We start from the raw sequence: 18,109 nt of genomic DNA, 5'->3' as shown, positions 1-18,109 counted from the left end.
CCAGCAGGTGCCCAAAGTACTGGTTAATGAGATACTGCCACCAAGCATCACTAGCCAAGCACATATGACTACTTAAATTTGGCCAGATCTTGTCCATATATTTTCTTGTTGGAAATTTAAACATTTCTTGATGTGAAAGAAACAGCCTATTAATTTTCCTCATTTTTTCTTCCAGGTTGTTTTTCATGTGGCATAAAAACACTCCTACTGTGTCTGTTTTCTTCCTTTTTGCTCGTGGTGTCTGTGTTTAAAATTAGCCTGTAAGAAAAGCCTGTCTTTGCTGATCTGGTAACACAGCTTAGTATGTTCTCTAAGTCCCAGAGCATTGTCACGCAGGTTATTCTGTGGGCTTTTACCAGAAGCAACAGTATATTTTCTAGGGTGATTAAACCAGGCTTTTATATTAGATGGACTGCTTAGCAGCCAGCATTAATATATTCTGAGAGCCACCTTCTTAAAGCACCCTGGCACAGCTGCTGAACAAATGCTTCTATTGGTGCGGGTTTCCCTTTCTCCAGGAGTTTTTTTAACTCCCTTTCTCCCGTTTTCTAAATCTGCATATAGTTCAATATGCTGCTGTCAGTAGGTGGAGGGGGTAACTGGAGGGCGAGTACTCCTGCTGCTCGGGAAACAATGATTCCGTCCTCAGGAGCCTCTCGGTCGGCATTTCGATTTAGCCTGGTACATCTGTGTACTCACGAAAAGCTCTTGTAGTTGCTCTTCTGGTTTCTTAGCTGTATGTTTTCTACATCATTCCAATTTATGCAGTCAAGTTTCTAATTTGCGTCAATTACCCAATACATTTTGGATTGAATTCTGTTGCATTTCAGAGAGTAATCTGAAGAGAAATCAGGAGACTGCCTTAGAGAGTAAAGTACTACCAGTGTGAGACAGTGATGGATTAAGTCAGTATTTGTATATCAAGACATGAACTTTGTAAATGTGATCAAATCAATTTTCCAGGAACAACGAAGCAAAATGCTGCAAATCTCTGTGTAACTGTAAACTATGAACCTTTTTGAGATCCTTGGGTTTTACATTACTTGTTCTGGTGAATTGCAGTATTTTTTAAGGGTAGGTTTTTTTCACTTAAGAGGAAATGTCCCTCTATTTCACCTGCTTCTCTTCCAATTAGTAGTTGCCCACCTCTTGGGAGCATAATTAAGAGGTCTCTAGTTAGCCTAAGGAAAGGAATTAAAGAAATTGTAAAAATGCAGCTGTAATAAATGGGCAATATATAGCCATTAAGTCCACAATATCCATATTCATGCTTATGCATTGCTACTTTAATGATTTGATGTTTACCTATATAACTCATTTGATTATAAATAACGCTGATTGCATTGGGAACCTGTGTAGCACAAGAGGAGTAATAACCTTTCTCTTTGTTCCAGAGGACTTGGGCAGGCATTTTGTTCACGCAGTAAATACACACAGTAGAAATTGATACTTCTTAATTTTGCACTTCATGGATATTGGCTGCCGTCAAACAACTTTGAGTAATTAGTACTTGTGGTTGTAAGAAGCCCCGAGACTGATGAAGTGTCAAGCAGTAGGTAAAGACTGGTCTGAAGGGCAGTCTTTAATCTGTCGTGGGTCCCAGAGGATTAAAGGTTGTGCGGAGTGTTCCTCCCGTTTATACAAGCAATATGTCTTACTGAAGTTCACTTGAAAGTCTTGGAAATACACATCTCACCTGATAAAATATTAAAAACTGCTTGAGTGTTTCATGTCTCGGGACCTGAATAGCAGTTAGGAAGAGCTGTGATGTTGTGCTCTGAATGGGAAGAGCAGGCACACACCATTCCCTTGTACCGAGGGTGGCTGAGTATTTAACCAATGGCATATGATCAACACACGATAAAGAAAAAGGGTGATAAAAGCAATTTACAAACCCTGACATAAACCTTCAACGTTTGCTTTTAGGTGTGTTTCCTTTTCAGTCATCTTGGTGAGTGATGACAGAAGAATATAATCTCTCTGGTAGATTTGATTGGGAATCTTTATGCTCTTTACCAGAATTTTACTTTATTGAGGTTATTTATGATGGTTGCTTAGGTAAACTTTTGGGAGCATAAGATCATGGTGAATTATCCTTAAAATATCTTTGCTTTTGCTTTGCTGTTCTTGCAGCATTGAACATAACATCAGTTCTGAATTTTGATAAAATAAGTATTCAGATAATTTGATTTTTGTTATCCCTGGAGAGAACACTTTAAGGCCTGCATTTGGGTGGTGAAGAGTAACAGTGATTTTAAAGCAATTTTGAATACACAAATGCACCTTCAAAACCAAGTGCTCCATGGATGTGTCACTGAGCCATGTTTCTCCATGCCTGTGACCCTTCACACAAAATAAAACCATGTTTGTTTCCCTTGATACTCTGCTGGGATGTTTGCAGATGCCTCCTGTTCGTCATTCCTTTTTGGTGTCTTTCAGTCATTACAATCAATAGCTTTTGTGGAAAAAAACTTGAGTTAATTTCTTTTCTTATTCTCCCATAACTTGGTAAATTCTTTGTTATTCAGATCTAATCTGTTTCTAAATGGTGTGTGTTTCTTCTGAGTCATGTCTGCACTGTGGCCTTTCTTACTCACCTGTAGAGCTCCCGGTGTCTTTGCCCAAGCTCTGACCATTCGCTGTGTTTAAAGAAATAACAGCTTTCAGAATGCTCTTAGAAGTCCAGTTACTGTAGCCTTCATGCAGTCCCTGTAGTAGTTTTATGGGCTGTATTGCCTTTACCTGTAATGCCTGTCACTGGAAAACTGAAAAGATGATTCATTGCATTCTGAGCTGATCCATATACTTTAAGCCGTATCTTTTCTGTAGCTCCTTAAAATCGTACTGGGGGAGCATGACTTTAAGGGTTTAGGCATTCTTATTGGTCTTTATTGATAAACTGGAGGACTGAAAGATGGACATGATACAGTTAATTAACTTTTCCAGGTTCAGGTTTTCCTGTGCTTGGTGACAGACTCTACTTTTGGGCATGTTAATAAATGGCTGGTTTTCTGGAATACTGCACTGTTGCTGCTTCCTTTCATCACATTAGCCAAGGTTCCACTAGATGAGACATTTGCAGTCTTAAGACTTCCTGCCGAGGTTCAGACTTTGTATTTTTGAGATTGAAGCTGTCGTGTTCATGAAACTACTTAATTAGAAACACATTCATGGCCGTGTACACTGGAGGAGTCTTGAGCGGCACAGCCAGGCACATGGGGAAGTTGAGCATTTGTGCAGCTGGCAGCTGACCCAGTGGTTTATACTTTGAATATAAAATTACTGGGTATTTTCTTGCTCCTGGAATGTGGCCATTGGAAACAATGAGATGTGGGTGAAAGAGATAGCGTTTGTCACTAAAACATGGAAGATGACAAAACTACTCCTCGGTGTACAGTGATCCATATATAATAAGGGTGTATCATGTTATATGGAAGAATTTCTAAGAACTTGGATGTATGTTCTCATCTGTGGAATTCCCAGGGAAGCAGAACCTTCAGGATGTCTACTAAGTTAGTTTCTAATGTAGCGTTCTCTCTGGGCTGTCATAAGGTGCTGTGTTGGGTGAAGCTGGGGCAGGGACATTCTCGCTCAGTTCAGTGAGTTGCAATGTGATAGATGGCACTGCAGGATTCCACAAGTGAGCTTGTGTGGTGTTTTTACATTAGATTTGTTTAATGTCTTCAAAAGAAAAAAAAGTGTTTTCATGTGCAATGTCTAACACAGAGGCTGTTTCCATCTCTTGATACAGCATCCAACAGAGTAACAGTTTTAGAGGGTATATTAATAAACATGATAAACATTAATATGCCTATCAGTAAATACAGTTTTAAAAGGTATTTCTCATGAAAACGAGAAGCAGTGATTTTTGCTGGTCTGGTGCCTTTCAGTAGTTTTTTTCAGCAGTGTACTTCTCTTACTGAGCAGTAGGTACCAGTTTATAAAAGCAATATGGAAGATATTTTAATCCAAGGCAGTACAGTGACATTTCTCTCTCTTTTTTTCCTTTTTTTTTTTTTTAATCTGAAATTGAAAATGAGCTCTTTGAGCTGCTGTATCCAAACCAAAATGAGGCTATTTTAAAAGTTGTGTCTGTCTGTGTGCTTTCCGTTTAACAGGCAGTATATGCCATATTTGCAATTAGCAGCTTTGGCATCCTCTTTGATGTGTTCTAATAAGCAGTGCAAATATAAGCTTTCCCTGATTAGTTGAGTGGGAGTCCTGTAATAGGCTTAATATTAGAAATACTGTATACACAAAGATACAACTTCCATTCAGTGTTCTTGTGTTATAGAGCCCATGTTGGTGTTTGCTAACATCATGGAAGGAAAAGCAGAAAAGATCAATCTTTCCCTTAAACGTTAGTGTGCTGTTTGAGAGCAGCGGTATCACACCTATGTCTGAGGCTACAGATTTCGCCAAAGAGCCTCTTGGTGTATTTAAGTTTTGTGTTCTGGAGGATCTAATGGTATTGGCGTATATCCCAATAGCTCTGGAGTTCATCAGAATCTTCAACAGTAATTTTTGTATTTTTCTTTCATAAATGTAAACATTTTAAGATTTATACTTAAGGATAAATTATTTGAAATATGTCTGGGCCCATATTCAAAGGATTTAAAACCTGTGGTACGGGGCGATAGGTGTACGTGAAATTAACCACTTACAACAGGATCAGTTGTTCTAAAGAATACTCTTAGAAAAACTCTGGGTATTTTTTTCTAATATTGTAATAACACATTTTGTTTGGTTTCTAAGAAAAGACCCCAGCATTATAGAGCCCTTTACCAGCTCTCCTTAGGTACCTGTCTTAACTCAAGTCACTTAGAAATTCTGATGTCAAGAAAAATGCAAGTCTTACAGAGGTGAGAGGATATTGCATAGTAAAAAAAAGTTGTTCAAATATGGAATAAAACTTTGTTCACATGTGGTTTCATTATATATGTATTATTTTTTTAAGCAAAATCTAATCCAGTATCCCAGTATTTTCCTGTAGCTAATTTTATAAGTCAGATGTGTTAATCCAGGGTTATGCGAAAGTAAAGCTGGATTTTTTTCCTCTTTGCAGTGCCCCAATGCCCTACCTCATTGGAATACATTTAAGTTTGATGGAGGTAAGTCTTTCTCACCATTTCTGAAATATTTTTTTAAATGTTTTATGATTTAGAGCCAGCAATTATACATTCATTCATATGCTTAAAAATTAAATAATCTTGTTAATTTGGGAGTGCCGAGAGAACTGAAGTTAAGCATGATAAGCATGTTAAATCTTAAGGGTGTTTGATACCTAGTACTCTTTGGGCATACTTTGTTTGCAGTTCTGCAGTTGGTGACAAGCTCATGTTGTGTTCCCCTCTCCATCCTGTTGCTTCACTTAAGCAGTTTCCTGCCTTAGTTTGACTCTATTCACAAAGGCAGAGTCGATATTAAACCAAAATGTTGACAGTTACAGTTCTCTTTTAGGCTTTTGCAGACAGATTGTAATTTTTTTAATGTTCAGAAGATCTGAAAAGAAGGAACTTGCTGTTAATGTTAACACAAAGCTGGCAGCAAACCAGCCCTCACAGAAAGCTTCACATATAAACAATTCAGAGTAATTCATGTGACTTTTTAAAAGTCTAAAAGTGGAAATAGCACATTTGCGTTTGCTTCCAGTACTGGTGAAACAGTTGATGGTTTTCCTCAAAAGTATCTGGAGGACAACATAAGCTATTAATTTAGTTCCCTATGAAAATCAGAGTCCTTATTAATTGTGCCCCTTTACACAGGAAGCCTGAACAACGTGTATGCTCTGTGTGGGAAGAGGCATTCCTGCCCACAAAGCCCTGCTTCTCTGTAGGCTCTTAAATTAGCCACAGTGTTGAACTGGTGGGAGTTGCAAATGCCCTTGAAAATTAATTGACTTGTGTCCCTGGTTTAGATACCCATGTTTGGAAATTTAGGCGTACTGTTTAGGGTACGTAACAGCTCACCCAACTGAGTTTTACATCACATGAAGTAATGCATGTTACTAGAATATTTGTCCTTATATTGTCCATAAGAATGTGTAATTTCTCTGGAAATACTGATCAAACATATCCTTTCACTGGGGTGTATGTATGTAATAATTATCCTCTATGTCTTTGTGTGTTGAAACTGGGACTAGCATGCTGTCACTTCCCCCTTTTTCCAGTGTTAATGTGAAGTAATTTTAGCAGTCGCTTTTTTCGTGAGGAGCTCGATGGAATATGCAGGACCTCTTTTTTCTTCTTTTTTTTTCCTTACTATCCTGGGTACAGATGACTTTTTATGCCCTTTATATTGCTAAATAAAGTACAGAATTGCAGTACAATGTGGTAGTGAATAAGCAATTATTTTAAAAGTCAACATGTACGTTTGTTTGCACATCATATGCTTATGTTAGAGGGGGTTCTGATAATTACCCTTCAATGCTGCATAGACAGGACCAAAGCAATGTCTAGGAAGAAACAGTCTAGCATATATTTTTCAAATTGATCAGGAAACTTTCTGCCCCATGTCTGTACCAGGTAATGATTGCATGTGTATTGCGGTATCTGTTTAAAAAAGAAGGAAGAGACCTGGTAGAAGATGGGCTCATATCTCAATGCAGATACTTGTCAGCTCTCCCAAGTAATTTTGCTCACAAAGAGCTACGTGGTGAGCCTGGCAATGGATATAGAAAAATAAAATTAATAATTACACCTTGGAGTTGCTTTGTGTGATGTCTCACTCCTGCCTTGCTACATAAACCCATTACCTCTCCCTTTGTCTCCGTGTTTCAGATTGCAGGGCTCTGCAGGCCTCCAAACTCCATCTGTAAAAACTCAAAAAAAGGAGTTGTTCTTGGAGAAGCCAATTTTTATCCATTTTAGTAACTTGTGAAAAAATCTGTTTAGTACTAAATCCAGTATGGCTTTTGAATAGCCGGAGATTCTGGAACACAGACACACTTTGGCAAAGTACAGTGATTCAAAGTGCCTTCTGAAATAAATTAAATAAATAAAACTGTCTTCTTTCCTCCCTCTGCTCTTACGGAGAAATTGAGTACTTCCAGATAGAAATGCATCTTCCAGCTAGCTCTGCTTTTCCCTTGAAAGATAAAATCACACAGTGGCTCCTCTATCTCCGTGCCTTGGGCAAAGAAAGGTGATGGGTCAGATGAACCAGTCAATTTCTAGTTTACCTCTTTGCCTGTTTTGGATGCTGAAAGCTTACTCTCTTTGTCTTTTTCTTCATATGTACCTATCAAATTGTGTGGTTTATTTGTTAGAATAACAGCTTAGTAGCAACAGAATCTTTTTCTCATGATCTAGCAGTTGTGTATTTTTTAACACACAATGTATTGATTTTTCCATATCAAAATAATTTTATAAACCACAACTAAAAACTACTGCCATTCTTCTGTACTAATTTTTCTTGAAATGCTGAAATCTCAGCAAATAGATCTTTTAAAGTGTTTTGTTAATCCACGTGTTCTAGTTTCAGGATAAGGGATTAATTCCCCGGTCCTCTATTGAAGTTCAGACAGGTGGACTCTTTATCTGCTGGAGGGCCCCATGGGGGTGATTGCAGTTATATATAGGCTCAGGGTTCTGCTCCAGCAGCTCCGATTGCAGAATTTGTCATTGTTGCATAAATGTTAGTGGAAGCCTAAACTTGTGTGGAGAAAGCTGTGGGGAGGGTGGATTTGGGAGGAAGGAAAAAATAATTTTCTAGCTTTGGTGGTGTTTCTGTGGCGTTTTGCTCTCCCTACCTTGGAACGGGTCCTCTGGAAGAAATACAGCAGCAATGTTAATGGTTTTAAACAAAATACACTCTCTCCCTCACCTCAAAAGATTTTTTTACCAAACCATTTTGTATCTTAAAGTTAGTTTGCAGTTTCCCATGTTACACGGGGTCTCTGTACAAGGAGCAGTTATTTTAATGGAAAATGACAAATTTTTCTTGTGATTAAAATATCAAGCATATCCATTGACTGTTAAATCTAATTTGCTGTGACTGAAATGTTCTCCAGTGAGATAAGATAATCTCCTGTTATAGGTCAGAGGGCTCCAACTGATTTATGAGGGAAAAACTTGGTAGAAAATATAGAGCTGTGTTTTGTGCTCTTATTTTTCAGCTTTTCTATCATCACCTAGTTAGTCATTCTTTATAAGATTTCCATTTAGCAATCCATAAAGTGACTTCAAAGAAGGCTAAAAGTTTATAAGCTGTTGGATAAGCAAGGCTGGAGCTATCACATGAATAATGGAACATGCTTACGGAACTAATTGAATTCATATTAGATGAAGATAAGTACTTAGTACTGATAAATAATGAGATAGGAAAATGAAACTCTATCAAATGAACACGTCCCTTTCATAATCTTGTTTTATTTTCTACCTGCACGCTGTGTGCTGGTTTAGTGTTCAAATTCTATTAAATTGACCTGTGTGCTATGAGTGGTGTCAAACTTCGCTGGCAGCCTTTTACATTTTGTCATAGTAAACGATTGTTTCAGCAACTGTTTCTGTAGGAAGGTTATTAGTGTGATGGCGCTGATGGAAGAGGAATGCCCTTGACCTAGTAGACTACCTATTGGAATCCAGGCACATGTGGGTTTGATTAAGCGTTGGGGATAGCTCTGTTCAGCTGTCAGACACCGAGCTGCTGGCAGTGTGCTCTTCTGTGCCAGGCTTCCAGTCATTCCAGTAACAATGACTCCCACCCTTTTCATGGGGCACAAAACCAACCTTCAGAGTTAAAGTTCATGATTAGAAAAGTACTTCTTATACTTTTTTTTTTTTTAATATTCCAGTCACTCGAGGCCTTTTTCTGGGATTTCAGGATTTTAATTCTTGCAAGATTATCCGGAATGAATTTGTGTGTGAAACGTCACATTGCATTTGTCAGAATGTTTGCCTAATATTTATTCCTAAGCATAAAGGACAGTTGTGGATATCATAAAGCCTATAGGAGCAGATTTTTGTTTCATTTCAACCTGCTATGAGTAAATTTGTTAGGAGAAGAAGGTTCACCAGAATTCATGCTGTGTTTAATATGGTAAGACAGGGCAGCTGATCTCAGTAGTGTCGATAGTCTCTTCCTCAGACAGATGAGCAAAAAGCTGCATTCTCCCTCTCCCGAACCCACACACATGTTCTGAAAGCACTTTTGGGCATATTTACCTGGTTTTGTCCAGGTTGGCAGGAGGATGTGCTGTTTGTGATCCAGCCTGATAATACACCAGTTACCCTGCGCGGAGTCTGAGATAACGAACTGAGAAACAGGTTACATCAGCTGGGGGTTAGGTCTGACAGTGCCCCGTGGTTTCCCCATGCTGCGGAAGACACCCTGAGAATTCATTGACCACTGGCATCTTCCAGTGGTAGTGTTAATTGTTAATTATATCTTTTGGTTGGGGTGAGGAGTAGTAATTAGCTTTTTCCATCCATTTATACTTAGTAAATCACTGCCTTTTCTAGCTATACCTGAAGAAGTGTAGCTTTTTCACAGGGTTTAAATGAAGGGGTTGTATATATGTGTATACACTTAGATCCAGGTCTTAAACTGAATGTAATTTAGGCACAAATATTATAAATATAGCTGTAAATGGTTTCAGAAGTATTGCTAGAAATGGATTTAAAAATATGATGGGATTGTCTTTTATCCAATTATTGGGGAAATGAAAATAATATCTGTGTTTTAATAAGAGATTGTCTGTGCAGGGATGATTGAGGGGTGAGTTTTAAGACAGACAAATACCGTGGTACCAAGCAGACTTACCAGTAAGTGGTAAGGTTCTTTTATTCCGTTGCACAACAGCGTTAGAGCAGCACTAGTGATGTTTGTCACTCAGTTGGCAACAGCTGCTTGTGATAAGGATCTTGAGAATCACCTGTGCAGGATCAGGGCACTGCACATCAAGGTTGGGACCGGGCGGAAGAGTGGGAGATGCACAGGAGGGGGCCGCAGCCCACCTGCTGCGCCCGGATCAAAGGGCCGGGGGGTCAGGGGGCACATCCCGCCTAACCAGATTTGTCTGCTGAATAGCCATTTCAGATTGTAAATCTAAGGGTGATTTCATTAAGTCCTTCTGGCTGCTGTTGGGGCATGAAATAATAAAATTTTATATCCGTTGCCTTTCCTGCTTCTGGCAGCCAGATTGACACATTGTTGTCTGCGGTGTTGTGGTGTTTTTCTTAAGAAAATAAAGGGAAACTATTAACTAAGTAGAGACAAGCCATTAAGTAAAGGGATTTTCAACTTGTGAGTCATACTTTCATCATAATCTCAAATATAATGTACAAACTAACTACTAAGAATGTTAGGCTTTGTTAAGAGTTTTACCTTTCCAAAAGAAGTTCTTTTTTCTGTTACAACATTTTTCAATACCTTGATCACATTTATATCTGGTTATAAAACCTCACAATCAACTTGGTTTATATTTTGGCACCAATTTAACCATGAAGTTATGCAAATTGTTTTTTGGGGTAGGAGGGTGGTGGTGGTGGGGGGTGTGTTGTTTTTTAAATGAACTATTCAATAAAAATGTTCATCTGAGAGAAGTTTTAACTTAGGGTATTTTATGGTAGGAAATGCAAACCTGCCAACTGCAGACAGCGATCATAAAATAACATTTAGTATAAACTGGTGTTAGTATTTTTGATGAATATTGCTTCTAGCATGTGATTGGAGCGAGACAGAGGAGCACCCATTCATACTCCCATTCAAATATAGTTTCTCAGTGTTTTTGTGAACTTTCACATAAAACATTTAAATTACTTCAAGTGTTTGGCTGCTTGTGAGCCGGACAGACGCACTAACTGCTGCTTATTTACTGACCTGGTGTTTAAGGCCCCCTGGAGTTTGTTTGAAAAGTTAAGAGATTTTCACAGCAAAGGTGCCATTTCTGAAATTTAAAGTGCTCTTTTCACCAGGAGATAAGTTCTCTCTGATTAAGTCAGTAATTCTTACTAAGCCATGTTTATAGAGGCCATAAACAATGGGTTCAGTGTGCTTGTTAAACCAGCTTTCCATACCTCTCCACTCTTTTAAAAAGAGACATTTAAAATAAAAGGCAGGTGTAGATGTTAGTTCAATTTGATGGTTTTTAGATGATTAATTATGGCTACAAGTAATTCGGTAAGGATAGTTAAGAAAGGTTTGCAGTAAGTGATACGTGATGCACATTTTCACTGAATCACTTCTTTTGACTCAGCAAATTCCCAGAGTGTAGTAAAATTAGATAAGGAAACTGTAATGTTCATATTTCCTCTTGTTCTTTGCTTCTGCACGTTTTTTTCAGCAAAATATGAACATACTGAATATAGTCCATTCTGTTTAACAGGTATCACTTCATTTGTAATATTTTGCTTGATATTCAGGGAGTTGTGAAATATGGAATGTGACTGTATATGGCTTAGTGGCAGTCCCTTCATGTTCTGAGAAAATTATGAGAACACACACTCTAACAGTGAAAATGATCTACATGTAGTTGCAATTCATAGACTCCAAGGGGATTTACTGTGAGAAATACAGTTGAATGCTGGGAATTTTTACTAAAATTGCAACAAGAGAGTAAATACTTCTATTTCCGGGTCAGTTGGGCTGATAGGGGCTATGTCTGGTGAAAGAACCATGCAATTATTTGACAGAAGCCTTTATAACTATCTGATAATACCTTTATCAAAGGTTACACTGAAGAGAAAGATAATAAAACCAGGTAAGGATTAAGATGAACTGGTCAGTCTGCATTTCTCTAGGATAAGCCACGACTGGACCACTGAAAAAATATATTTCTTCAAATGCATTGCAAGACAGATGCCATAAATCACGTTATTCTCGTGTTTTATTAAATTTGAAGGTTTGTCTCCAGAGAAATCCCCTGTCCTAATACAGGTATTGAGAATTTTTAAAGTAAGGATGTCCTCTTCACAGTGTAAATGTGTAGCACAGCAGATTTTAATATTAGCCTTCCTTTCAATACAATTATATCTGGGCTGTGTGTGGAGATGATTACACTGACCAGCATTTATACTCCTAGCACTACGAGAATCATCCTTTTGTACTGGACCTGTGGCAGACAGTCCTTGTCACAAGCCTGTTCTTTGCTAGAGAAAACCCCAATGTTTTGCTGAAGGGAAGGTGCAGATTTGTCATCAATGTTACAAAAACACCCATTGACAAGTTCAAGCACATGTTTGTTGCTTCTCCGGCAAGAAGCAAGAGGAGGTTTTAATTCCTTCTGTCTTGTCCTGCTACCACTCGATTTTGACAAGCTTCTGGCTTTGGTTAAGTACATTGCAAGGCCTTTTTGTTGGAGCTTTTTAGACTCCTCTGAGTATAAGTGAGATTTTTAATTTTCTGAAACAGGAAGGAGCAAATCAGTTTGTCTGGTGCTTCCGGACTCCTAGAAGGAGCAAGACTCCTGGATTGCTTTAGAGTTTATCAGATGCAGCCAACAGAGTGACCTTTGGTTCCTGAAATATAGAGGAAAGTACCTGGTTTGTCATGCAGCGTTTGTGCTTTTTATATGAGAAGCATTAAATGTAATATTCCTCCATTTAAGTTAAAGACATTTCTCATGGAAGACCTAAAATTAAATGTCTACAAAGTGTTTTTTATAGTTGTTGCCTTCCCCCTCTGCCCCCAAGTACACAGCAGTTTTCTTTATAGACAGAGGACTGAGCCTTGAAAACCAAAGGTAATTATTTAGATGCCTAAGGCTCAACTTTGCCATTGTTTTAGAGCTTGAGTTCCTTTCTTTTAAAGGAAACAATTCTCCCCACCCTGCAAAACCCTAATTAAAAATGGAATATGGTTTTGTTCATTTTCAGTTACTTGCATTTGGTCCTATATATAGGTATGTTGGAACTTAAACATTTGTTTACAGTGTCACTGGGACATTTCCTTAATTACTGTAGTCTTGTTCCACTTTTCCTGATTTTCAAAGCTTTATTTGAAGAGGGTTTAAATATGTATGATCAGTCAGTGAAAAAAACCCAATCAAACCTCAATTCTCCTGATAGTGAAAAAGTGTTAAAGTAAATATTTCAATGCTGCTCTGTTTCATATCAGTGATTCATTTACTGTTGTTTAAGCAGGGAAGTAAAGTCTGACAACGTTTAAATCTGCTTAGATCACCAATGGCTTTAGACACTTAAAGTCAAAGGTACTAATGATCACTCGTTTGAGAAATGGGTTGTGCTTTTCTTTTGTGTGTCCATGTACTGTTAGAGATGATGTTAACACTCAGATTAGAGCCGTTTCTTTCTCTCAATTCATGGGAACAGGATAAAGAGTTTAGACTTGCTGAACATTAAGTGGCCAGGATATGGTGGTGGTCTTTTTCTCTTAGCTGTTTTTCATTTTAATTATTTGTTTATTTATTAAACTCTGGTAGCATCCATTTTATTTAAATACAGTTGTAAACTTGCCTCTATTGGAGTTTCAAAATTCAACCTGGAATTCAGAAACCAGTTTCCAACCCTGACTTACTGCAGCTCTTAACTCCTAGAAAAGCCACTGTTTATTGTTATTTGACTCAGCCAGAAACTGCTAAACATGCAAACGATACCAGAATTAAGACTAACATTAGTGGAGGTGTTTGAAATAAATCTTCTCTTGAATAATCACAAACAGTAGCTCTCTAGTTTCAGAAATTTCAGTATGCACAATGTTAAGGACTTCCCTCTGCAAATTGAAGGGTAATTTTTTAGCATTGTAAAATGTAAATGAATAAAACAAATAGTGACAGAAAGACAGGAATGTTGGTTGTTTTTAAAATGCTTTTGTAATGCCTTGATGTTACTCCATCACTTGTGTCCTTTGTGCCTAAAATTTAACTCTTCATTCTTACATTTTCCTTTACCTTTTCTTGAATTTGCTTATATTTAGAAAGTAAGAAACATGGCCCTGGAAGATGTAGTGATTCTTAACGTAGACACCAACACACTGGAAACCCCTTTTGATGACCTTCAGAGTCTTCCTAACGATGTGGTATGTATGAAATGATTTATCCAACTATTCCATTACTTAAAAGTTTAAGTCCTTGTGACCTTTTTGGTTTCTAACTGAGGTGTCTTGTGTTACTCTCATTATTATAAGTAAAGTGCTTTACCTCAATTCTTTCCTGTTTTGAAGTGTTAAAGAATGCTTGTTTGAACATTTGCAGACATATTTTTAAGCCTTCTAATGAAAATTAGCTAATGCTTACATAAGCTGGCAATGCTGCAGCAACCCAGTTTCAGTTTTGGAATGGCATGATCAGGTTTCAGGTCATCTGAAGAGTTGGTCTTCTGTGGGTAAAAAGACAAATGAAAACCATGCAGGTTATGGTACCACTGAACAGGAAACAAAAATTCAAACTTATTTCCTCATGGTGTGAAAAAGTACTACTAATTTAAAAAAGAATCCATTGTTAGATAACCTTTGTTTCCAAATGAAATTGCCTGGGTGTTTTCCTGTGACTTCTTCCAGGTGAGCTTTCATGAACTTTGTACATTTTATATCCTGAGTTGTGATATCAAAAGGACTACTTCATATTCACTTCTAGCATTGCTCAGTGCATATAATTTGGAACTTTCTTTCTCATTCAAAATTTTTATTGGTAATTTATTTATTTTTTAATTACTCGATGGCAGTGTTGTATAAATACTTGATCTTTCCTGTTAATGGAAGAAAAATACACCCAGCTTGCTACTTGCTGCTGTAATCATCTTCACTAAAGAAGCTGCGAGGGAAGAACAGTAATGTAAGAGTGTAAGAGGGTTTTTTTAAGTCAGAAGGTGACTGTTTAGGAGAAAATGGCAGGGGGAAATCTGGAATTCTTTTACTAGTTCAAAATATTGTGCTGATAGTTAGATCTATGCCTTTTTATGTGTAGTTGAGAAATAAAATTGATACGCAGGGAGCTCAATCTAAGCTGGTCTGTCTGAGTTAAAATTCGAGTAATGGTGAATATACCCCATGTGAATATACCTCCTCCTGTGAGAGCCCGTCATTTCTCTGTGATCCGTTCTTCGAAAACAGTGAGCTCTGGATGAAAGGTCCATCTTGATTGTGAACGTTTTGGCTTTAGTCAAGCATTTAGTCTATAAAAGTTACTTCCACAAATTTTTCTGGCTTTATATAGTTTTTCATTTTGATTCCACTCCCGGCATCCAAATGTGCCAGCTGGTCATCGCTCGCGCCATTATCCACGGCCCGGGGAATGACAGACTTGTAAATTTAATGGAATTATGTAAGAAATGTCTGGATACAGTGAGTGCGGGGCCTCAAACATGTATATGATTTGTCAACAATCAAGTATTATATTAGATTTTATGAGACTTCATTAAAGGAGCTGTTGTAGGCGCACTGTAGAACATCAGAAGAGACTTCACCAATAAACGCAGAACTTCAAGCTTTGGAATGTAATAAATTTTAAGAGACTTCCTTCCTTTCATTATTTACTTTTACTTCACTTTTATAACAGTAGAGAGTTGTGTTTTATTAGTTCAAATTTCTTGATTCAGTTTTCCACAGGTCTATTTAAAAGCTACATTTTATCTTGGAGGATGTTTGGAGCATAGCAGAGGAAGTGCTGCCAGCAAATTCAATTAACTGGCATGGCTCACAAATAGTGTACATGGTGTATTTTTTTTCACAACTGCTATATAAATACAGCTGGGATTAATATTTGTCGCAACAAAGCCTTAACTTGAATCGCGTTGTGCTGTGTAATTAATGTTTGGGATCAGTGTTTATGTCTTATTTAGCTTTGTTTCATTATTTTAGTTACCTAGATAATGAAGTATTCTCCTCTAGGTCTTTTCCTTTCCTTCAGACTGCTTAATATTTGGCTTTGACCACTAGAGAGCAGCTGCTCTTCTTTGCAAGAATTGAATTTCTGTCAGTTCTTTCATGCATCATGTGTTTGGAACTGTAAGTGGATCAAGTTGTTCATCTCAGCAGGGAGACTCTAAAGCCAATCCATTATACTTTTTTTTTTCCCCTCCTTTTTTTTTTCGTCTTTGACTTCCCTAGGAGGATGGGGAGATTCTGGGAGCGTGTCCTCCCTCTGGTCTCAGTCTTAAATAGATGCATGTATGATCTGAGAAACTAAAAATATCTTCAAGAGTTTCATGATCATAAATGGCTCTTATGTCAAACTATTCTGCCCGTTTTGCTACTTCATGTGAACAGTGAGCAACTGATGCACTACTGAATAGACACAAAATTTACTTTGCTAAATTAGATCTATCTGTATTCAACAGTGAGGAAAAACATCTTCTGTGCGATGTCATCGCCATCAGGTAATTAATCCGGTGGAAAATCTTTAAAGCTGTTTTCCCCTCTCCTTGAACAGCTTTTTTAATCAAGTAAATGAAGTCCTATGGTTATTTTAGAGCTTCAGGTAGTGAGTTGTGCTTGAGTTTAATGGTAGTGATGTTGCGACCTAAACCATTGATTCTTGGGAATCTAGAATGGACAATTCTTTAGTCTTTTACTCCCAAGAACCAAATGAACATAGGCTACATTGAATTGTCCTTCCAGTTAACATTTGTGCCACAGGAGCTGGCTGGCACTGAGGCAGTTCCAGCAGAGTCAGACTAAGCCACTTTTTTGCCCCAGTTTACCTCGGCAGTCCCTGCTGGCACTCAAGGTGTGTACTACGGCGTTACTGATTAACTATTTGAAATGTGAAAAACTGTCCCTCAGTCACCTTCTGCTTCTGATATTTTGCTGAAAATCTGGCAGCATGAGAACGCCCTGGGAAGTAACTTTCCTTTTAAAATAGTCAATATTAAAAAAAGAGATTTATTAAGGACTGTGATTACAATAAGTGCATCTGCTGCTGACAAGTCTCCTACACCACCGTCTGTGTTGCAAGGAATAGCGAAGAGGGGGTAGTAATTTTTTTTTCATGCAACCCTTATGGATTTTTCATGTATTTCCAAATAAGTGTCATCTTCTAGTCTTAGTTGTACTCAGAGCTTCATATTACAAAGAATAAAGCATAAGCTCGCTCTGTCAACTTGTAGTTTTTATTAAATGAAGCCCTGATGCAATGCAGTGTACTGCGCCAAAGAGATCTTGTGTATCTGATGGCTGTGAGCGTATTGTAAATTTGCACTAGCCTATGAATATCTCAGGCTGTCAGTAATTTCCTTGTGTATGCTGCTGTTGTCCATTCATTAACAAGTTACCACAAGTAGGAAGCCTATGTTACTCTTTTTCACTTAGTGGGAAATTAACTGCTTTCAGGACAGCAAGAAGCACTAAACTACAACTCTATAGCAGAGCCATTTTCTTAAAGGTGAATCCGTTTTGATTTCTTACACTGTGTTTGCAATAGAATGTTTCTTGCTTTATTCATGTTGACAACTGAAAAGCCTTGGACCTAATTAAAAGAATTTCCACTAGCACCTTTACTGAACCATTTCATTATGCTGCATTGCACAGATTGCATTTTGAAGTATGGTGATAGTTTAAATCGGACCTTTAAACCTAAACTGCCAGAAGTATAAAAATTGTCTTTAAAAACACTCTGAGGATAGACTGCATGTATATGTGTCTGCTTGGCTAGAAATAATCTTCATCTTTGTGGTCACAGTCTTTTTTTAGGTATTACTGCCTCTTTAAGCAGGAAACAATCATAGTTTTGCTTGTATAATCTACTTTGTTTTAAGTACTAATGTATTCCATAGTAAACATGAGTTATTTTTTCTTATTAGTCTCTTTCAGTACATTGTTGTTAACATTTTCATCTTTTAAAAAACACTATGACATGCCTATTGCCATAATCCTGATTGAAACATTAAAAGTGTACACACATAAAGCAGACATCCTACACTGTTTGATTTAGTCTTAAAAGAGAACAACTGATCTGAAAGCTTTAGGAATTAGCAAAATACCTATCAATATTCTGCTTCTATACCAAAAAGGGAAGCTGAAACACAGAAAGGCTTTGAGTAGCTTCCTGAACTTTGTTTGTTGTAAAATGAAGCATAGAGCCCTTTCCTTCTATATAGATGGCAAGTTCTTTACATGAATGTGAAAACCACTTTTAACAATGTTTGAGATGGATTTGGAAGTTACTCAGAGCTATGGACATTTTATTACACTTTTAAGAACTACCTTTAAATGG

The 18,109-nt window shown here is 37.6% G+C and overlaps 1 protein-coding gene across 5 annotated transcripts in view; it reads left to right on the top strand.

Moving 5' to 3' along the window:
- Positions 1-18,109, top strand: part of DENND1A (DENN domain containing 1A) — a 196,999-nt gene that overhangs the window by 102,746 nt on the left and 76,144 nt on the right. For all 5 annotated transcript variants that reach the window (XM_030507235.1, XM_030507233.1, XM_030507234.1 and 2 more), the window contains exons 11-12: positions 5,066-5,111; positions 13,876-13,977. In XM_030507235.1, the coding sequence (XP_030363095.1) occupies positions 5,066-5,111; positions 13,876-13,977 (148 nt within the window). The remainder of the gene's footprint in view (positions 1-5,065; positions 5,112-13,875; positions 13,978-18,109) is intronic.

This window comes from Strigops habroptila, chromosome 15 (genome assembly GCF_004027225.2).
Source record: "Strigops habroptila isolate Jane chromosome 15, bStrHab1.2.pri, whole genome shotgun sequence".
Taxonomy (NCBI): Eukaryota; Metazoa; Chordata; class Aves; order Psittaciformes; family Psittacidae; genus Strigops; species Strigops habroptila.
This window is presented reverse-complemented; position numbering and strand designations above follow the sequence as displayed.